Genomic DNA, 23,916 nt, shown 5'->3' with positions numbered 1-23,916 from the left:
AACCAGGCCCTCAGCCCACTGACTCATCACTGACCATCAAATCACCCATCACATTTTATTCTCCCAACATTCCTATCGGCTCCACCCAAATTCCTAGCTGTACACTAGGGGCAATTACAGTAATTACATGTCTTTGGATGTGGAAGGAACCAGAGCACCCAGAGGAAACTCTTGTGATCACAAGGAGAACATGTAAGTGCCAAACTGACAGCACCAGGGGCCAGGATAGAACCTGAGTCTCTGGTGCTGAGGCAGCAGCTCTACCTGCCGTGCCTCCCTGCACTGCAATCCCCCCTCATTCTTCTGAACTCAACCCAATCTCTCGTGGCATCCCACCATCCCAGGAACCACTTAGCAACTAGGGTGATGAACTCATTCAGTGAAATTCTATTTACTGACTAAAAGACTGAAAGGAAGATATTTGTATTGAAACATTTAAAGGAGATTTGCAATTATTTGGCACCATTATTGTTCCTTCCAGGACATTGCAAAGCAATTTCGATGATGACCAACTTTTTAAGTATAATCATTGCTGTAATATAGCAACCAAGATTAATGTTAGAGCTGTGTACAAGCCATTATTTTTGTTCAGCCCCATCTGAAATCAAAAGAAAATTTAATTCAGAGTGCAGCATGCAGTGCAGATACTTTCAATTCTTGATGTATTCTGCAGTAAAGTTCACACAAACCAAATTGTACCCAACATATCAATAAGGTAAAACTAGGCAGTTTATTCTGAAGCTGTCATAGAACAGTACAGCACAAGAACAGGCCCTTCAGCCCACAATGTTGTGCCGAACTAATTAAACTAGTAAATAAGTGTCTAACTAAACTAAACCCTTCTGCCTACAAAATGCCCATATCCCCCCATTCTCTGCCTATCTAAGAACCTCTTAAACGCCTCTTTAATATTTGCCTCCACTACCACCCTGGCAGTGAGTGCAGTCCAGGCACCCACACTATCTGTGTAAAACAAAACTTTTGCTCTGCACATCTCCTTTGAACTTACTCCTCTCACCTTAAATGCATGCAGGTCATTTTGTTTTGAAACTCACTTTGAATGCAAGTAAAAAGCACAGCAATGCTCAAATACAAAAGCGATACAATGGGAGCCTCTCTTTCATGAATGAGTGAAGCATCACAGGATGTGTGCTACAGACCTGTGTAATAAGTAATCTCTCATTAAAAAAATAAGTGATCCAATGAAAATATTAAAACGAGCTTTGCATTTGTTAATGTTCAATTATGATACATTGAATTGTCTCTCTTCACAAGTTTCCAGAGGCATATACTTGTGAATAATTATTTCACTCTATAAATTCACTAAGAGAGAGAAATAGTGTTGCGGCAGATACCACTGCTCAAAGACAAGGTAGGTTAGCAACATTATTCAAAACAAAGCAGTCTGAAGCATTATGAATTAGTATTAAAAGAAAAAGATGATGATAACAGTTACAAACTAAGAGGCAGGTCCACGATGTGTTGTCATGATCATGTAATAACTGACTCTCCTTTCCCTTCCTGAACTTCACCACCTCCATTTCAGGGGATGGGATATCAACCAATATCTATCTAAACACTCTAGCGAGATGCTACCATAAGAACATCTTCCTCTTCAACTTCAGCCTTCTGTAGAGACTCCAGTTTATTCATCAGTCACTCTAAAACTGCTTTATCCTCAACTTCCCAGGCACAGTCCTTGATTCAGGTTCCTGACCCTCTACCTCCCTCCCTCCACCCCCCTTCACTTTGATGACCATCAGTGCTATTTCCTGCTCCTGTACAAGACATGGAGGTGTCAACTCTTGGTGGGTGAGTCCAGGACCAGAGGGCACAATCTTAGAATTAGAGGGTACAGTTTCAAAACAGAGATGAGGAAAAATTTCTTTAGCCAGAGGGTGGTGAATTTGTGGAACTCCTTGCCACGTACAGCAGTGGAAGCCAGATCAGTGGGGGCGTTCAAGGAGGAGATAGATAGATATCTAAATAGTCAGGATATCAAGGGATATGGGGATAAGGCCGGAAATTGGGATTAGAATAGTTTTTTTTCTTCTTCCCCCATTCCCCATTTCTATTTCCCTTTCCTTGGAGCAGACTCGATGGGCCGAATGGCCTGCTTTCTGCTCCCTTGTCTTGTGATCTTGTGAACTCTGCATTCATTTTCACCTGGTCCATCTCGGAATCTTCCTTTCCCCTTTTCAAATCCTCGATCTCAGGGTACAGATTAGGTGACAAATATTCACTAAAAGCCTACTGACTCCAACAGCAATTGTGGCTACACCTCCCATTACCCTGCTTCCTGTACAGACTGTATTTCATTCTCTGTTTCTTCAGCTCCATAGTATTTGTTCTGAAGACATCTTCTGCACCAGCGCTTCCAAGGTATTTTTGTTTGTCCTTCATCATGCCTCCATCGTAATTAACAGGGCTCTCAATCATTTCTTTTGTTGTTAATATAGGATTTATTATTTAATCTCTCTTGCCTTCCCACCTTGACCGAGCTTCCTTTATGCTCCATTTTTCCCTTTCACTGGTCCCTGCTTCTGTACTTGCTAACACTTGTCTTGGTCTTTTTCCAGTTTTGATACAAGATCTTCAGCCTGAAATATTAATGTTTCTTTCTCCACTGATGCTGCTTGACACAGTTATTTCCACTGCTTTTGCTTTTATTTGATTTCCAGCATCAACAGTATTTTACTTTGCTCCTTGTGTAAGCAACACTGCCTTAATTTTACCCATTACATTGTTGCAGAGTCTCACTACATCTGTGACAATTAAAGTTATCCAGTTTGTTTGTTGGAATTTGATGCAGATATAGCAACGGTAATGAAGTACATTTCTTCAAGCACATATATCTACTATTAAGGCACTAGTATTCTGCCAGAAAACTAGATCACAGAGCTCAGCTCACCAATGGAACACTGTGGAGAATTCTATTCATCGCATTACATTGTACAATTGATGAGACAAAAGGAGGCATTGGGGAAATTCAGGAGGATGTTCCCAGAGCTGGAGAAGTTTTATCTGAAAAGATTGGCTGAATTGAGGATGCTTCCCCTTTGGAACACAGACTTAATTGATATTTTAAAAACTACGACAGGTTTCCTTTAGCAGACTGGTTAATAACTAAACGTGATAGATTAAAAGAAACAGAGGGAAGTTTTTTTTCCACCCTAAACGCCACCTGAAAAGTGTGGTAAAGACAAAACCAACGACACCATTTAAAAAGTACCAGAGGAATCCTTGATGTGCCATAACCAGGCTAGGAAAAGAATGACATTTTTGGAGGATGGCACATACATAGTGGGCCAAACAGCTTCCTTCTGCTTTGTAATCTGTCATGATTTTAGGTCACTAAACTACCATATAACAGTGTTGTATAATTATGAAAGTATCACAAGAATAAAACTGGCAACATTTGGAATTTTGTTTTACAAGTATTTTACTTTATAGTATGCAAGGTTCACAAAGGGTGCAGATTTCAAACTGGTGTTTTAAGATTATACTTAAAACATTTGCTGGCCGCTAATTAAATTGCATCTATCTAGATGCATGACATATTTGGTAAATTTCACATTTCCCGAACGTTACAATTATTTCACAGAATTCCCATGCCTGGTTGTGATTAAATTATTCAAGTCCTTACCTGTTTTGGTTTGTTGCGGTGCTTTATCTCGATTGGGTGGTGAGAGTGGTATGTCAGCGTGGATTGAACCAATTGGAGTTGGCTGAAGTCAGTGTGGGTAGGGGGTTGGGAGGGAAAAAAAAAAAATCACATTACAGAATGCTCCCATTGTTTCCTCAAACCACTTCCCAAGCACTCCTCTTGTAAGTTAGCAACCCAAGCTCTCTGAAACCCACACAGGTGGTCATGGTTGGCTGTGATAACTTGCTGATGCACTGAATCGCAGCCAAGTCCATGAGACCTTCCACAATGAATACCGTTTAGAAAAATTCATAAGATAGCAAATAAGATGGAATATTTTGCTCAATATCCTTTTATGTGGGGACACTGAAAACAATTGGCTTAAACCAGCTTTCTCTCGTCAGACTATTGAACAACTGGAGATCCAGCTGGCTTGTATTAATCAGTATCATACCATGGGGTGCAAATATCCATGAAAACAGGAGAATGTAGAATAAATTAAAAGATAAACAAGATATTAAGCACAGAAAGAAAAGTGGACTAGTAGGAGTTGAGAATGCCAATGCCACCTAGCTAGGAATAAGAGTATGTTCTAACCTGCTTATGCCCACTCATCACAGGACAACAGCACTGAGCTACATTCCCAAATCAAAAGCCTGCATCCATTATGTTGGCTGCATAATGCACTGGTCAGACCACATCATGAATGCTACACTGACCCCATGACCAAAGCATGAGAAGTTCAAGAATGTCTCAGGCAGCAAGATTTAGAGGTCATGAGGAAGGGTTAGAAAAACTTGGACCAAGCCTTCAAAAGGAAAGTACAAGACTGGGCCCAGAAAGAATACAACGAATGAGGTAAAACAATGGTTTAAATTCTTAGCTTCATGTAAAGCAGGCTTATAAAGTAAAACACACCGGCAAGCAGGAATTTGTGAGTAGGCAGTAACCTTGCAAAAGGTTCAAAGAGGAATTACATGAATGAATTGTAGCTTGAAAGAACCTCAGCTTTTCAGAGGGACTGAATGACCTCAGTCTATTTACTCCAACAGCCCAGATATAGAGAAGATTCGACAGAAGTCTATAAGAGCTGTACAAAATTCTTATTAAGATCTGAAATAGGGAGGATCAGGAACAGGAGTTTAAACTCTGAAGGGATAAACAGGTTAGTTGCTGGGCAGCTTTATCCTCGGAGAAGATGGTATGTATTGCAGACTTCAGGAGGAAGCTGCGGGCAAAGATTTAAGTGAAGGCAAGTGTCTTTATGGCTAATACTTGATCTACATGATCTCCTGGATTAGGATTGGTCACCTTTGGGTCAGAGTAATTTCACTCTCCCCACACCAGAGTAGTTTTTTTTACTTGTCCTTGGGCAGTTTTATTTTGCATCCTCACAGGAGATTATGATGTTGGGAGTGACAGAAGTGCTTAGTTACGATGCTGCTCTACCCATCATGGCAGGAACCAGCCTCAATAGACCAGCTTATTATTTTCTGCTCATCAATTTTTTCACATTGCTACATCAGGAATCCCTGGTTCAAACAAAAAAATAATCTCGAAACAGATGTTGCGAGTAGAGATAAAGATTCTTGAGACATCCAAGAGACAGCTTGATACTCTTTTGGGTAATTATGAAAACAAATGGTATGTTGGCCTTTATTGCAAGAGGTTTTCATATTATATCTCCTTACAACACAGGGGAAGGTCATTCAGCCCACCAAGTCTATACTGGCTCTTGAAGCAATCCTGTTCCCCCATTTATTTCCTTGTAACATATTCTCTCTCAGATAGACATCAACTCCCCCACCACCCACCAACACTAAGAACAAATTACAGTAGCTAATTAACCCACCAGCATGTATTTTGTGATGAGGGAAGAAACTAAAGCACCTAGGGGGAGCCGACATGATCATAGGGAGAACGTTCAAACCCTACACAGACAGCACTAAAGGTCAGGATTGAACCCGAGTCACAGGAGCAATGTGGCACAAGATTCAAGTACAAGAGTGATCACAGCTTGCTCTCATTATACAGAGCCCTGGTGAGACTGCACCCAGATCTCCTCTTCTGTATGTGATAGGGTGAACAAAGGTTCACCACACTGATTCTTGCAATGGCAGCTTATGTGGAGACATTAAGCAGACTGGACCTGCACTCTCATGAAGAATGGCAGGTGATCTTACTGAAATGTACAAAAATCTATTGGGGCTTAACAGGTTAGATGTGGAGTTGTCGCCCTTGATTAGGCTGCCGGGGTCACAGTCTTAAAATTAAGGAGTGGGCATTGAGGACTGAGATGAGAAGAAATTCAGGTAACTTTGGAATTCTTAACTCGAGAGGACTGTAGCGACTCATTTTCTGAGTATATTGAAGACAAAGACAGATAGATTTTTAGTCTTTGAGGGAACTAGTGCAAGATAGTGACATTGAGGTGAAAAGATTAGCCATGATCTATTGAACAGCAAAGTAGGCATGAGGGGCTGAAAAGGCCAACTCCCCTTCCTTCAACTTCTTATGCTTTTTATAGGTTTCTACTTCAATGGAAGGATAAGCTACAAAGATCAAGTGGACGTCCACTATTGACTGCACAAGCTGTGAGGCATTAGCCTCAGCATTTTAATCTACAGGGTACACCTTCAGAAATGTCTCTTTGTGCCACTCAATCAAAATACCTTGGAGAAGACAAAATATTTGGATTGAAAACTAACTTATGAGAGAGTTAAAGTAAAAGGGAAAACATCTTTTATCACTAACAATCTGAAATCTGGAGTCCACACCAAAGAATTCTTAACAAACTCATGGACTCCAATCTGTAGTGAGGTGTGGAAAGAAAAAAATTGCCAAGAAACAGGCAGGATTCGGCAAATGGTGTCCAATTTACCAGCAGGACCAGATTATAAAACTTGTTTTGCATCCACTAACAAACTGGTTTGATGCTGGCTTGGAAACCTAAAGGTGATCAGTTAGCAAAACTTATAATTGGTAGGGGAGTGCCAAAGACTATGTTGGGGGACCCTAATTGTTTGTGTGCTTGTTCAACAAACAATTGACCAGAGGAACTCAGGGGACTGAGCAGCATCTGTGGAGAAATGGAATTGTTGAAACCCTGATCCAGATTCCAGCACCTGCAGTCTCTTTTGTGTGTGCCTGTGTCTGCAGGGGAAGATAGTAGGAGAAACAGAGGGAGCATTGGTGGAGAAGCACCTGCTGCTTCTTGCCCAGAAAGATTGCAAATGACATTGCTATTGATGTTTTAGTTCAGTTTCAGGATCTGGGCATTGCTGGCGTCCATTTGGTGTCCATTCCTAATTGCCCATGAGAAGCTGATGGTGAGCTCCCTTCTTAAATTGTTGTAGTCTTGATGGAAGTTCTCCTACTGTACTAACTGGTGAGGAGTTCCAGGATTTAGACGCAGCAACGATGAAGGACTGGTGATATACATCCAAGACTGTGTGCGTGTTGGAGGGTTCCCATGCACTTATTGTCCTTCCTGGGTGGTAGAGACTGCATATTTGGCAGATGCTGCTGGAGTGGCCAGCAGTGTGTTTTGCAGATGGTACACACTGCAGCCACAATGCACTGGTGAAGGAAATGAATATTTAGGGTGATTCTTCAACTGGCAGCCACTACCTTTGGGGTTGCAATTCCTGCCATTTAGGAAACTTGCAGGTCAATTGTTAAATTGGGTTGCCAATGCCAGTCTTGATTTAAAGCTATTAGCAAAGATTTTACCTCTCTGTGGGGAAACATTCACACCATCAAACCTGCCGCCCTTTATATCGGGGGTGCAATGCCCATTTTTATTTGTTAAACTAAAAATGGTTTGATGCACCAACCTTTCCTGGATTACATTCATCATACGTTGATTGTTCTCTGTATATTGCCACAATCGCAATTATGCATGAGCCTCGACAACAGGATGGTGCACTATTCAAATACAAACACCAAACTCTTCAGTTTGAACTTGATATGCACAAACTCATTAGTAGGGAGGGCTGTTCCACAATGATCAAAGACCAGTATTCATTAATCAAATATAATCAATTGTAGATCCATTCCTGTGCTAAAATTAGCTCAGCAAATACCAGGTGTTATATTTGGTAACACCCCGTTCTATATGTCTCAGCTTCTTGCCATTTAATTAGCTGAGCCCCAAGTGAAGTATAAAGTTCAAATCAATTATAGATTGCAACTAGTGGTCACGAGTTATTTTTCCAAGGCCCATCATTAAATGACTGCATATTTTCTTGCTGTTTTTAAAAGATTCAGAGCACAAGAGATGGTTTAAAATTTTTGAAGGGCTATTCAAAATACTTACTAATGGCTTGCCAACCCAATCATATTCATAATCAAACACAAAGCCATTTTTATCGAACAGATCTGTGAAGAGTTTTCTCAGGTATTCATAGTCTGGTTTTTCAAAAAAATCAAGCCTTCGTACATAGCGGAGGTACGTTGCCATTTCTTCTACAAAAAAAAGAAATTAAATCAAATTTTATACTTCAAAATATTTATAAGTAACTTTAAGCACTGTACAAGTATATACAACAAATAGATCATATTGGCTTATGATGCATCTTATCTGCTTTTTATTTTTCCCTATCCACATCTATTTCAACAAGTAAATAGTGAAGATGTAGTATATTGATCCCTTATGGTGCACATCCTATTCCAGGAGTTAATATAACCAAGCCTGCTTGGGTATAATTGCAACCCATCTTTTTCTTTTTGAATTTCTCAAAGGACACATTGAATTTGCATCTTAAGTTATACCCAGCAGGAACAATTTTTCATGCTTAGCTAGAACTGAAGCTATAAAAAGGGAGAGAAAATGATCTCATAAAGAAACAAATAAGCAGACTTGACAAAAAGTGATATTTACATTGTCACTTGGGTTCACAATGCCTGTCCTCTCATGTCAGTCAGAATTTGACAGCCCAAGTCCCAATCTAGGACCTAAAGATAATCTAGGCTGACCAAATGAATGACGACTCAGACGTATGCAATTTGCTCAGAGGGAGCCAATGTGGATTTGTAATGCGCAAGCCAGTTCTAACCAACTTAGCTGAATTTTCTTTTGAGGATGTTACTTAGAAAGCAGATATAAGGGAGTGATAACGTAAGTTATTTACATGAATTGCCTTTGGGCTTTCAATATGGTTCCAAACAAGAAACCATTAGCAAAATTCAGAGTAGACAATCGGAAACAATATACTGACCAAATTGGGAACTTCATTAGAGTGGGGGTGTCAGAAAACAGGGGTAATAATAAGTACTTTAATTGGCAGGATAGGACTAATTGTACTCAAATTGTGATCTACCCTGAGATTTCAGCTTTTCACTGCAAAGTAAACAGGTGAAAGAACATCCTGGTTTGCTGACAAATGGTGTAGATGGAAGCATAAATTGCAGAGGGATATATTAAATTAAGTGAATGAACAAAGCTGCAACTGGTCATCCACTTTGTGACCGAATATTTTCCTGAAATGCCACTGAAACTAGACCAAATGCAAACATCGTAACTGTTAGATTTTTGTTACCCAAGTACATAAAGGTTTACAGAACTAAAGCAGGTAAACAAAGCTGAAATACAAATCATTTGTGATTTAGTTGAGTGGATGATAAGGTTCAAGTGACCCCTGGAACTGAGATGTTAACATTTGAAAGAGATATCAAATCAAAGACATGTCTCTCATTTGTAGATGTTAAAGTTGTGTGGTAAAAGATAAAAAAAAACTTTCTCTAATGGCCTCTCTTAACCAAAACAAAATGGATTAAAAAAAAACAAAATGGATTAAATCGTCTTTATGTCAGATTTTATTTTACATAAGATATCCTAATAACCACAACATCAAAGTCATTCATTGACTGTGAAGCACCGAGAGAGACAATAAAAAGGTGCCATGTTAATGGGAGGTTGCCCCTCATCAAATTAGATTTAAGAAGAAAGGATTCAAACCTGGGAAATTGTCACATAAGACTTCAATTGGGGTAGCTCGTTTGGTGTCGCCTATTTTCTGATATCTTTCTTTTAAAGTGTCGGCCTATAACAGAAAGTAAATAGGTACACTTAAATAAAACATTCCTAAAACAATTAATAGAACACTTAGACACTTTATAATACGCAAGATTATACAAGCAGGTTTCCTGGGACATGTTCCATTGGAATGTTCCAAAAGACTGTGTGTGTTTTGTGATGGCTAAAGTGCGACTGGAAGCAGTATGGAACTTATAGGAAGGATACACTGTACACAGGACTTTACATGGCAGATATACGTTAGATACGTAGCTTTATTAGGTCTTTCTTGCACAAAACCAGAAGTTATTTTTGGCATTAAAAGGAGGGAGAAACACTGCATGAGTATTTACAAAGGGTCACTAATTTGTGTAAAATGTATTAACATTTAATTCAATATCTCTGTGGAGAAAGACTGAAATGAGGAATTAATGGATTGCAATGAGGTAGATTGCCAAATATGAATGGTTCTTATTGAGACACAGCACAGTTATATTGCCAAACAATAATTTTTAAGGTATAGTCTATTAATTATATTTGGGAATGAAAATGAACAATGTACCTGTTTTTCCTGGGTTACCACTTAAATCATTCTACATCAGTGAAGTAAATGCAGTGTATATTCACTTCTGTTTTAAATTAATCCTAAGCATGCATTAATGCAGTCTTGGAAGTTAGGAAATCAATCTGTTGGTTTGTTTTTCTTAATAAAATGTTAATGCAAAAATGCAAATAAAAAAGCATTTACAAACTGGGCAGTAGCAAACATGGTTAATGGAACATCAAATAGTACCAAGGTACACTGTAAGTAGTATCAGAAGAGAATGAGAAAGGAATTTAATGCACTGCAGAATAGCATAAATTTATTTGCCAAAATCTAGAATGTGAACTAAATGTGTTAAGTAGATGTGGTGGATAACCATGGGACAGGTTTTAACTTTGGGAAACAGGAGATCCACCCAACTTACTTCAGAAACCTGCAAGAAAAGATGATAATTGGTCAATGAGATGATTTTTGAGCATAATTGCTAGTGCAGACGGCAAAACAAACTCCTTCTACACGACTACAGGAAGCAGAATCCAAGAGATTGTGCTGTCAACAAATTTTCAAGTCTTTCAAGTACTTCCAAGATTTGAAATTATTGCCCATTCTGGGTTGTCAGAAAGAGAATGATGGACACTACACTTGAATTTCCAAACAGCATAGAGTGATAATGTGCCTGGGATAGTGGGGAATACCAAGATTTGCATCCAGTCAGCAGGCTGCAGGTTCAAGTCCCAATCCAGACACTTGAATACACAAAAAAAACCCATGAGATTGACATTCCACTGCACGCAACATTACTGGAGATGCCATCTTTAAAGGAGACTTTAAACTAAAGCTCCATTTGTTTTCTCAGATGGAAACTGAACATCCCTATTTGGAGGAACAGCAGAGGAGTTATTCTGTTGTTCTGACTAATATTTTCCTTTAAACATAATCACTAAAGAAATTTTCCTGTCATTATGACTTTGGAGCTTGCATGATCTGGCTGCGTGCAAACTGGATGCTGCATTGCCTATATTGCATAAATGAATAAAAGTAACTCAGTAGTCCAAAGTGCTTTGAGATGTTCTGAAATAGATGCAAAAGAGCTGTGCAAATGCGATTCCTGGGATTCATTGATAAAAACTGAGGAAGTAAAAGCAAGAAAGGGGTGCATCTTGGACATAAACATACTCCATTGCTGGGATTTTCCTTCCCTATAATTTTTCAAAATTAAAAGGCAAATTGGCAAATTACTGTAATGATTCCCAAGTAGCTAAATGGACTCGATAGATACTGGAAATAGTGGAATGCCAATTAAATCGGCTGCAGTCTCCTTGATATTGTTGATTTAAAAAGAATTACAGATAAAACACCCCAGGGCCTTGCAAGTATTCTACCAGAAATCTGATTGTTCCTTTGAAAAGCATCAGCCACAAGGAGCTTCCAAACTCTTCCTATAGCTATGGTGTTTGTGTGGCTGGTGCAATTAAACTGCTGGTTAATGGCAACCCCAAAAACCTTGATGGGAGATAAGTGATGCTTTGGCTTTTGAATCTCAGGTGGGTGTGCTCTTTTATGCTGGAGATTGCCTTACAATTATGTTGTATAAATGTTACTTGCCACTTGCGGGCTAAATTGCACAATAGTTTTGTAGCAATGTTATTGGATGAGTAGTACAGGGAACTTTAATTGTAGGAGCAGGAATTACTCATGTGCAAGATGACAGGAGAAACTTCACGAGGCAGAAAATGTGATAATAATGACTGAGCACAGCTGCAATAATTATATATTGACAAAATTAAACAAATTCATTATAGATGACACCTTCAAAAATAGTCAATAAATTAAAAAAAAAACAAAACTGGCAAGGAAATGCCATCAATTTAATTACTCAAATAATTCCTCCCTAATATCATTCATGCTTTAAAAATAAATTGTTCGCTGGCCTGCTCAGTGGAATCCCATAAAAAGTAATTTAGCAATGTACAAATCAAAGTAGTAAATGCAATTGGATTAAAGGATTTATAACTCATTTGGCATTATCAATCTTTCAACACAAAAGACCATCATTTAATACAAAGATTAATACGATCAGAGAAAAAGAGCATCTACATCAGTTTTAACAGTGAAATAGCAACTATATTTAATTCTAGGTCTTAAAGTTCAAATGACAAAATCTAAATCAAACACAATAAAGAAAAAATATCATCACAGTAAGATTGTAATATTAGAGTCAATAGATTGAGAATTGAATCTTATTCTTGGAACTCCCTCAGATTGAGGCTTCAATCTAGATTGTTATTACTAGGGTATACTGCGTAGAAAACTAGTCGTTTCACCATTTACAGGAAGAAACTGGAAGGTAACTCATAATAGTAATTTAAAAGGTCACCAGGTTTTCTTCTCAGCTATACTAGCAGAGTAATGCGATCAAAAGAAAAGTGAAAAACATTTTGTAAATTGAGCACTCTTTAAAAGTTCTCTTTTTTCCCCCCATTGGAAGTTAAAACTCTGATAGTTTGCTGACATTTTTAGTTATCCTTCATTATTATAATTATGCCTTTACAATTACATCATAAAGCATGCGTGTTTAAAAATATCAAATACAGGATGAATGCAAAAATTGGATTGGAAGCAACATTTTCACATACATCATTTATAAACCCTGCTTTTGAATTTAAGAAATATAGCTGGGGTAGATAATGGACAGATATGGAAATCACAATCTGCTGCATCAAAGTACTGCTCACCTTTAGACCTTGCCAAGGCAAACTACCACGCAGGAAGTACATAAACATGTGACCTAATGCTTCAAGGTCATCCCTCCGACTTTGTTCTATAAGGAAAATAGAAAATTTACTTACTTTGATACAATTCAATCACCTCAATAAAATTCCCTTCTGCACTGGCAAATTCTAGAACTGGTGCAATTTGGTCATTTTAGCACCCTTTGCATTTTTGCACATTACATAATTTTTTTTTTGCTGGGATAAGAGAAAGTAAAGGGGGTAAAGGGGTAACCAGTTGCAAGTGTTTAGCAAAACTTCACTTAGCATTTTTTGGTGGTGCGCAAAACTATTTTCCCTATCGAAATGTTAGGAATTTGAACACAAGGATCCTCGATTCTGCTCATTTGAGTTTTCTAACTAACAGCATTAGGTAGGTGTGGCACTGTGTAGGATCAACCAATGTAATCTGTATTAATAGAGTTTGTTTATTCAAAATAACAGCTCCTCATATGTATTACCTCTCTCTGATTGTGTTTATTCCACGACTATCCAAAGCATTTAGTTTACTTGAAGTTAACAAAGAAAATTGACCAAAACAGAGCAAAGGTGATGGCTTTGATAGGAACAGCTTCCTTCTACTTGCCCCATCAGTGGATAGTGCAAGGGTCTGGAGGCACAAATTTAACATCAGGAGCAAAACATGTGAGATATGTGAAGGACAGGAAAATTGATCTGATCTGGAACCCACTTAGTGTGAAGCCAAGAAAATAGAATTAGAGCTTTCAAAAGGGTAATTGGGTTAGGAACTTGAGAGGGGCATGGAAAGAGCAGAGGGATGGCAATGATGAGATTGTTCTACTTGAAGCTAGTGTAGACTCGATGGACTGAATGGTCTCCTTCTGTGCAGCAATCATTCTCTGATCATGTGAAAAGCACCCCCCCCCCAATCCCATCAACAGAACAAAACTCAAACTCAAGTCAACTCCAAGGAGACATTAAATATTCACTCTACAAAGGCTGCAGTAAATAATGATCCTTAATGGATTGAGAAATTTGTTGCCTCTTTCACTTAGAGTTATTTTTACATATAGATAGGATACACAAGTAAACATAGTTGATAATCATCATGATTCAATTTACATATCTTTGAGCACTTAATACTTTAATTCCATGTATTCATGAGACTCTTAATTCTTCAGCATTTCTTGGAAGTTACTCATTTCCTTTCCCATGAAGACAGAACCGAAGTATGCATTTAATAGCTCCTCCATTTCTTTGTTCCCTTTTACAATTTCTTCCTTTTCTGAATGTACAGGACGTACAACTGTTTTCAATAGTTTCCTTTTTACATACTGTAGAAGTTTTTATAGACCACTTATGTTCTTGTAGGTTTATTCTCAAACTCTGTTTTTGTTCTCTGAATCAATCTCCTGGCCTGATTTTGCTGAATTCTAAACTGCTTGCACCCTCAGGGCTGCCTTTTTTTCTGGCAATTTTATTACTTCTCTTTGGATCTAAAGCCAGCCTCAACTTCTTTTGTTATCCATGCTTGCATCACTTTTCCTTTGGTGATTTTGTGCCAGAAAGAAATATATATCTGTTGCAGTTCCTGTATTTCTTTTTTCCCCACAAATGTTAGCCATTGTTTTCCCATCATCATGTCTTTCAATGAAACTCCCTGGATCTTTCATGACTAACTCACTCCTCATAGTTTGTATTTAGAGTTAGGACCACAGTTTCAGGTTGAAGTACTTCACCTCCCATATTAATGATGAACTCAATGTTATGGTCACTCCATGTTATTGTTAACTTGGTCTCCATTTTGTACATAGTCAGTGATCGATCCTCCACAAGTCCTCATGGGTAGAGAATTCCCTAGTTTCACCATGTTCTGGAGGAAGAAATTTCTTCACATTTCAGTCCTGAATGGCCAACCCCATATTTTGCCACTGTGTCCCCTGGTTCTAGACATCCCTGGCAAAGGAAGATTCAACTCTGCATCTATCCTATCAAGCCTTGGAAAAATTCTGTCCATTCAATAAAATAACAAACATATAATCCCAGAAAATGATGTGACAAACCTTTGCTGCACTCCTATCTCAACTGTCCTCTGACACTGGAAATCCAAACCTATAGACATTATTCCAGATGTGATTTATTAGGGTCCTATACAATTGGAACAAGACATTGCTACTCATATTCAAATCCTCCTGAAATACAAGCCAATGTATGGTCTGCCATCCCAACTGTCTGCTGTATCTGCATTCTAATTTTCAGTGATTCATGAACAGGAACCTTCAGGTCCCTTTGGAGATGTACACTTTTCAGTCCCTTACCATATTCAGCTTTTCTATTTTCTCTACCAGAATGGATGACCTCTCAACTTTCCACATTCCATTCCATCTACCACATCCTTGCCCGTTCACTTCATACCAAAGCTTCTGTGCATCCCCGCCCAGCCCTCACTGCCAATCAGCTTTATTATCACCACTAGCTTGGATCTATTAAACTCGATCCCTTCATCCACATCATTGACATAAATTGTGAATAGCAAGGGTCCCAGTACCAACCTTTGTCACACCGGACTATTCACAACCTCCCAATACAAAACATGACCCATTTGTTCCTATTCTGTTTTCTGTACATTAACCAATCCTCAATCCATGCTGATATATTACCCCAATACCTGTGCACAGATTTTGTTTCATAATCTTTTGTTTAATATCTTGTTTAACAATCTCTTGTTATGGAAAGAAGCTACCAGATTGATGTAGAATAGGATTTAACATTCAGCCATTTCTGAACCAGTCTTGAAATTTCTGGTAAAACTTACACAGACGATGTACAGCTGCCACTGGCCAAGTTTGTCTATAGAACTAAACATACTTAGGCTGTAATTATAAAACTAAACATCAACTTGAACTGACCCAATGCCACAAGTCTGTTATGCTGATCAAGTTAAATCAGCCAAAGTTAATCCTGACTACTTATGCATTGTTATAAGTTGTCAGCCTGGAAGCATCATTCTGTCAAATTTGTGCTAATTATCTTTCTCTACACAAAGTAAGAAAACATAATAATGATAATGACGAAAGAATTCTGCATCTTATCATTCCTGGAAGGCTCAAAGTTCAAATCAATTCATACGGGAAGCTGCTGAAATAATTCTTTCATAATTTTGGCTGGTGATTATGGACTGACTTGTATAAATGTTGTACAAAAGATGTAAATATAAATCATCTACATCAGTGTGGGCGCTGGCAGTATAATCCCTCTTTTAAAAAAACATATCTGGACCCCAAAGATTCAGTATCTAAACTGAAGAGGGAGCTCAGCACTTTGGTTTAAGTGCAGAACTACTGCAACTGGATTGACCTTTCCATTTATAGAAACATTGCACTACCGGCAGCCACTTGAATACACCAGTAGAACACAAAACTTTACAGTAGTACTTTGTACCATTAGCACCAAATCTCTGGGGTCATGAATCATGGCTAGATGGCAAACAATGCAGGAAGAGTCATCTGGTTTCCACTCTTCATCTTATCCAGAACAGTTTGTTTGGGAAATTATCTTTTTTCCATGTGCATTTTGAATTTAACTACAGAATGAACCAATATAGAAATTCCTGTGCCAGACATGCTGAGAGAAGTGACAGAAAACTGGGAAAGTATGAGGTAGACAAAAACTTATGAGCCTCATTAAAATGAAACAAAAATTGTTTTACTAGTTAGGATATTATATTCCAAATGCAAGCATTGATATTAGTATTTAGGATCAAATGAAAGATTTGACAGAGTCCTTTATTATTTGGTGGTCTTGCAAGCATATCTTCTCTCTTTTTTCTCCCCCCAATGTTCCCAAATCAGTTAACAGGTTTTCAGCTGAAGTCCTTTACTTAATGGTGAAGGGTGATGATAATAAAAAATAATAACGCTACCACTAATACTAAAAATAAACTTGTTTCCACTGGCGGAAATACCATAGAACGTTTTTCAAAAATAACATTAAAACCAACACTTGAGAACTGAGTGTATGATCCTGGAGAAGACAGACCAGAAAAGTGTGCCTTGTGTTACCTTACCAACATGAAATGGGAGTATTGTGGCTAGGGCAGTTTCTTCAGATGGGTCTCTGAACTAAAATGAGTCATGACAGAAGCTGGTGTCAAGATCAAGGAGGCCATTACCTGTTCAGTTTGGAGGAATAAAACCAGGTCTAACTTGAGAATGGCAATCCCAAAATGCAGCAAGCTGTCAGACAAGTGCTGTTGACAGTGCCAGTGCAAAATTTAAACTGACTTTTCAGCAGTACCATTCCATACTTTGAAAAATTATTGTTGTTGTTGTTAAGAGAGATTGAGGGATGTGATGGTACGTCGGGGGGGGGGGGGGGGGGGCAAGGGGGAAAAGAGGAGAAAGTGATTTCAATTGAGGCCCAAAGTACAATGTAGTATAATCAACAGGATCAGGTAAATCACAAGTGTACAGGGCAAAGTTATTATAGAGGCAGTATTTATTACCCTACCGTGCAATTCCACCCATGAGATATGAGCTGAATAAGCACTCTGCAAGATAACGTGTGATGATCAACTGACCTTTTCTCACCAACTATTGCAAGTGAATCCTAATAAGGTATAAAGACTGGGCGCTTGTCAAAAGGGAGATTTATTACTACAAATCAGAAACAAAAACAATATGCAAACAAGGTGCCATTGTGGTCTGTGGTCATAACAAAAAATGTGCAGCATTTTTTGTCACTCCCTTGACCAAATTATGTCTTTAAGATCTTACTGGAATAGGCTTTGATGTCTCCACTGTATGTGCCAGCCAGATACCAACAGGATAATGAAACATTGAGAGAAACTCTACCAAGCCTGATCTGGCTCTTAGTTAAACTTCAATGCATCTGCACGTAATCAGATAGCAATCAGCAACAGGAACTTGGGATGATTTTCCTCACCAGAGACTGGGTTGGAGTAACTAGAGCAGTTCAACAGCTAACCCAGCATACAATGGAACATAAACTTGATTTCAGGTCTGCGTTTTACTGCATCCCACAAACAGGAACTTTACCATGGGGTTGATTCTCAGTTTGTTTTAATTAATTATTTTCACGTTCTATTTCTCACATCGTAAATTTTAGAGTCTGTTGCAATCCTGTCATCATCAGACAAGTTAGATTCAAACATTATTGTAGAATTAACAAGAGTTGTGACATAAGTGGTGTTATAGCTAACAGATTCTTCATCCTGAGCTTAAGAAAAAATTTGAACCCATTAAACACACATTAATTGGAATGCAACTGCCAAGGGGCTTAAAATAATCACCAAAACATACCAGAGAATCACAGAAGCAACTAACAATTTCAGTAATTTAGATTTTGAAGCAGCTAAGTAGAGCCTTCAGGACAAATTTTTCACGTGAACTTCATTTCTTAGCAGGCACACAGAAGGAAGCTTCTTCAAAAATATACATCTCCTTTCCAATCCCATCAGTAAGAAATTACCTTTGCCTAGGTGCGTGTTAATGCTCATATATCGTGCTGTCCCAGTTAAACTCTTGTGCTCTCGGTATGGGATGTGCTTTTTGGTCTCTGGATCTATGTATTCTTTGGCGAGGCCAAAGTCTATGATGTGAATGGTATGTTGTCGCTTGCTCCCTGGTCGGCCCACTAAGAAATTCTCTGGTTTAACATCTCTGTATATCAAACTTTTACTGTGTACAAATTCCATTCGCGTAATCTGAAAAGACAAAGTAACAATCTGGATTAAAAGACTGCTTCAAAATTACAAGTTTAAATCAAAACTGTACAGTAATTTCAACTTCAACTATTCCCATCTTGACCTTAAATCAGAAGAGCTTTAAAATACTAGTAAGATTACAACTAAAAAATTGTCTCAACTTTTATTTTCTCTACACTTTCTCCGAGTCTCTTTTAGTTGTGGACACTTGTATTAATGTCAAATTCCCTCCCCATACCAAGCTTTCACTTTAGATGCAGAATAAAATTCTCACTATGCAAGTCCAACAATCCCATCCAAATAAATAATCATTCACTGCATCTTGATTAAGATCGTCCAACACATTTTACATTGAATCCTTCAATATAACAGATGGATTATCTTTACTCAGAGTTCGATTGGAATATTGGCCTTCAGAGCTTGAAGCCCAACGTCTGAACAATTCTGCTGACCCATTCCAACAACAGAAGTCAGAGTCACAGTGAGATAGAACATGGAAACAGGTCCTCTGGCTCACAGAGTCCTCATTAACCATCAACAACCTCCTGGCACCAATCCTGCATTAATCCCATTTTTTAATCTCTCCAAATTCTCGTCTAACAACCCACCCCCACCACACAGATTATACCTCATCTACACATTAGGGGCGATTTACAGTGGGCAATTAATTTACCAACTTGCACGTCTTTGGGATGTGGGAGGAAGTCAGAGGACCTGGCGCAAACCAACGTAGTCGGAGGGAGGACGTGCAAATTCCACACAGACAGCAGCCGAGGTCAGGATTGAACCCAGGACTCTGGCGCTGCCAGGCAGCGGCTCTACCACTGCGCCGCCCAAGTTTAAACATTTTTCTTCCCCCCAGATTGGAGACTTTTCTACACAAGCTTGAGATCGGTCACATGCTCTCAGATGACACAGAGGAGTTTTGACTTATTTAGAGCTGCATCTGAAATAATGTCAGATTTTAAGCTGCATTCCAAAATCTATATTGCTTAAAATCACATTAGACATTGGAATTCTTAGAATACAGCTACTGAGCACAAAACACTGGTGGCACCTCTGTCGTCACAAGGAAAAGGTTCCAAGTTGAGCATGTTGTTTGCATTTGTTTAATATTTCTTCTCATGAACAAAGGGGAAAAGCAAGTTTTTAGGTGTCATTTGTAAAAATTTCACTCCAAGGATTTACAATGAGAATGGAAATTCTTCAACATATTTCAGCTCATACAAAAATTAACTGTTAAACATGAACTAACAGCTTGCTTCTGGATTCTGATATCATATAGTCATACCTATGATTCTTTGCAATTATGAAATTTCTATATATTCATCAGCCACAGAGCCTTTCATTATAGATATAACTGTAATCATTCCCATGCCTATGAATATGCTAATAAAATTTTCAAGATCAAATACTGATGTTAGTCTTAACCAATAATATGTCATGAGTTTTTTTTAAAAACCAACTTTACAAAACCCCTTCATCTCTAACTACCCTGTCATACATAATTCAATTGTAGAGAAGGCCTCTGCCTATATAACTCCCAACCTACAAAGCTAATATCACAAATGTAAGATGGAAAATGCAGATCATTAAAATAAGCATTATCCTAGTGCTCACAGACATATTGGACATGATTTATATGACTAGCATTAGCATTTTAATACCTTTTCCCACACTTGTCCCAGGTTTTTGAAACCCTCAGTGACCCTGCAGTGAGACAGATCGCCTCAACAGTGTAATCAGAGCCATGTGACCAATCTGAGACCCATGCTGAAAACTCTCCAAAAATTGTTCAAATTTGTATTGGGGGGACAGGACAGCAGTCGTTTAGGCACTGGGCTTTAACCTCTCAAGGCTTGCATTCCAACAGGAAGGCTGTTGAAACACCATCGAAGAAATAAACCTGATATTAAACAACTGTATAGATTTGAGTGCAAATTCTATATATTTGAATTTCACCATGATTTTAAATTCTTAGAATTGAATTGGTTTATTATTGTCACATGTACTGAGGTACAGTGGAAAACTTTGTTCAGCATGCCATGCATACAGGTCATTTCATTACATCAGTGCTTTGAGGTAGTACAAGGGAAAACAATAACAGAATAAAGTGTCACAGAGAAAGTGCAGTGCAGGCGGACAATAAATTGCAAGGCCGTAACGAGGTAGATTGCGAGGTCAAGAACCCATCTTATCATACTAGGGGACTGCTCAATAGTCTTTAAAAAATTTGGGAAACCAACATTGCCGTAGGATCTCTAGTGAGAAGAAAAGTAATACACAGAAAAGCTCCACAAAATCAGATACCATGACTTTTAATCACCATTGGTTATCCTAGCTGCATTTAATTTAGGGCTTTAATACACTTTGAAAATGTTTATGTATTTTTCTTGAAACCACATCCAACCCATGCAATATTATAAACAAGAAATTCTTCTCTTCTTTCATGATACTGCACAAGATTACTCTGTACAAAATGCCTGCTTCCAAGCTGCCTTGCACTAGTTACTAAATACACCAAAAGGAGATAGTGACAAAAGACATCTGTGAACATGCACATAATTTGAATATCAGAATATAGCAAGGAATTCCTTATCTTTAATCATTTTTGATTCTATTATCATGTTTTGTTTTTCTTTTGCTTCCTTATTATCACTTACAACCAACAAATAACACACATTTTATTCATTCCACTTACCAGCTGTATAGCTATCATTAATACAGTTTTAATGGAAAATGTTCGATCACAAAGATCAAATAAATCCTCCAAGCTAGGTCCCAGCAATTCTAGTACCATGGCATTGTACTTTCCACAAGGCCCAAAATAGTAAACCTGAGGTATTCCCTCTGTAAAAAAAAAGAGGAAAGCTTTAATGAACAATTTAAGAAAAATTCTACTTGACATTATTTGTTACTGTGATTTCATTACGGTAGCAGACAGGAAACAATTGACCAAGAATGTGCATGATTTGGAAAAGTATAGAGTATTCAGTATTAAAAAAAAGGAAGATCCAGCTTCTGGGAAACATCTTGAAATTAAATTTTCCTTTTGATTTGACTACAAGTGGAGGCACAACGAAAATGCAGATTACTCCTAATTCATTTTACTGGACTTATAGATTCTAGTCCAGCCAGGGAATCAGAAAATGTAGTTTAAAACAGATTACCACTAGATTCTAGTCAGTTTTTAAATTCTACAATTTGGATATTTTGTTTGCATTCTTAAGCAGGTGCGTGTGTGATATTCTTGTGGCTCTTCATCCCTTGGTAAACCTTAAGTGGAAGCCACGAGAGGCAAGGGAAAATGGGAATCTCTTTAAGGCCCAGAAATAAAATAGGGCCCCATAACTTTTGAGAGAAAGAAAACCCAATTGTGCCCTATGAGGTTCATTGTTACACTGGGGGGGGGGGGGGGGGGGAAATTAATCAAATTATTCACCAATAGATCTTCAGAACACCATAGTGGCACGGCACGATACTGCTCCAGCACTGCTATTGGCACGTTCGGAGATTTCATTACTGATGCACCCTCGCAGGCACAGGTGGGTTGTGTGGTGTGTACAGCTCCAACCCCTGGATTTGAGCAAGAGTTACACCATGATGAAGGATCAGAATCCCAGGAACTTTGAGCCCTATTTAAATTTTTAATATGGAAAGAAGGTTAAAAAATGATTAGAGAAGTAAAACAATGAACTTGGCACAAATAATCATTTTATGAAAGCAAAACTCAGGGGTATCTCAGAGTTTCATACCTTGCAAGATTATCAGCGAGGCGTGCTGCATTTCTTTCAGTATTATATTAGAAACTGAATTATCAAAGGCAAACCTAACACTTCAAACTCATCAAACACAGTGCAGAGAAATCACTTCCACTGTTCAGGACAGAACTTTTCAAGTGGAATTTCTTTACTAAGTGAGCAAAGTACTACCCCATCATCTGAGAATTATCACTTTCTGAGGCAGTTTCATGATGGTTGAGAATGACTTTCTTCCACTTTAATTCTGTGGGCTCTGAGGAGCTAACAAGGTTAGTGTGGGGACTGCAAATTGTAGGTAGGAGAATGGTCGTATGGAAGATGGTGTACTCCTTCTACTGTGTATGCTGGGCTTCTGTATGCTCCTGCTGAACAACTCTGAGGCTCTCAGCATCATCACAGATGCTCCTTTTGCCATTTTAAGCAGTAATGGTCAAGGACTTTCTTCCAAGGAGAGAGCGAGAATATCCTTGAATCAACCCCTCTGTCCTGGTAATCATTGCCATGATGGATTGTGAATGCCTGTTTCAGATGGCTGGTCTCAGGTGTGCAAACAATGCAACCTGGCCATCAACGTAACCAAGAGAAGATGCTCATATTGGTTCACATATCCAGCCAGTGGATTTGGAGGATTTTGAGAAGAATATACAGTACTTAAATATGTTTTAATTAGAGAAAAGACCAACTGTTGACAACTGGCTAAAACACTGACTGATACACATTCACATGGCTAAGAGAAAAGCTTCTCTTGCAGGGACTGAGGTTCTAATCCTTTGGATATATTTTCATAAGCAGAATGCCATTGCAAGCTAATTTTCACAAGCTATTGATTTCTCAAATACAGACAAAATGAAAGATGAAAGTTAAGTAAAGAAGCATACAAGGAACTTCTACAGAAATCATTGTATAAAACAACTGAACATATAACTTAGAAAGTATATGTAGAATGTACTGGCAAAACAAATCTCAATAAACTGCAATTACAGTAAATGTTATCATCCCACCAACTTAACGTTTCACCCATGTATTAGAAATGCTCTGATCATTTAATTAAAACTTACAGATTTCAGTATCTATGGGTCTATTTTCAACAGAACCTCAATAATTTGTTAATAATGAAGAATAAACGATTGTTTTACATGACAAAAAGTTTTAAGTTTAGAACTTTCTTTCTATTTTGTAGAATAACTGCACTGTACAATTTGATCACATAGATGGATTTGGCTACTTTCTATGAAGTTAATTTATTTGAACCATATACTGTCTCAAGAATATTCAGCCAGAAAATTACTCTTATTCACTATCCAATGGGCCCCAACTGATGACGAGGTTTGAGGTGGCGGAGCAGCGCGATTAAGGATGCTCTGTGTTATCTTACATGACAGAAAACTCTCAGAAAAATAGTATTAGTGGTACAGGAGATATTGTAAATACATGCAGCACTTAAAATGTGCTTGTATGAAGATGTAATACCAAATTTTAATGTATACCAAGT

General features: G+C 38.2%; 1 protein-coding gene across 1 annotated transcript in view; it reads right to left on the bottom strand.

The window, feature by feature from the left end:
- Nucleotides 1–23,916, bottom strand: part of LOC127582734 (casein kinase I) — a 100,117-nt gene that overhangs the window by 16,953 nt on the left and 59,248 nt on the right. The window contains exons 6-12 of the mRNA XM_052038296.1: nucleotides 21,365–21,513; nucleotides 18,429–18,663; nucleotides 12,942–13,027; nucleotides 9,606–9,690; nucleotides 7,965–8,113; nucleotides 3,647–3,728; nucleotides 2,292–2,441 (exon numbers count right to left, since the gene is read on the bottom strand). Of these exons, the coding sequence (XP_051894256.1) occupies nucleotides 2,292–2,441; nucleotides 3,647–3,728; nucleotides 7,965–8,113; nucleotides 9,606–9,690; nucleotides 12,942–13,027; nucleotides 18,429–18,663; nucleotides 21,365–21,513 (936 nt within the window). The remainder of the gene's footprint in view (nucleotides 1–2,291; nucleotides 2,442–3,646; nucleotides 3,729–7,964; nucleotides 8,114–9,605; nucleotides 9,691–12,941; nucleotides 13,028–18,428; nucleotides 18,664–21,364; nucleotides 21,514–23,916) is intronic.

This window comes from Pristis pectinata, chromosome 24 (genome assembly GCF_009764475.1).
Source record: "Pristis pectinata isolate sPriPec2 chromosome 24, sPriPec2.1.pri, whole genome shotgun sequence".
Classification (NCBI taxonomy): Eukaryota; Metazoa; Chordata; class Chondrichthyes; order Rhinopristiformes; family Pristidae; genus Pristis; species Pristis pectinata.
Note: the sequence above shows the minus strand (reverse complement) of the source record. Positions and strands in the feature narration are given on the sequence as shown.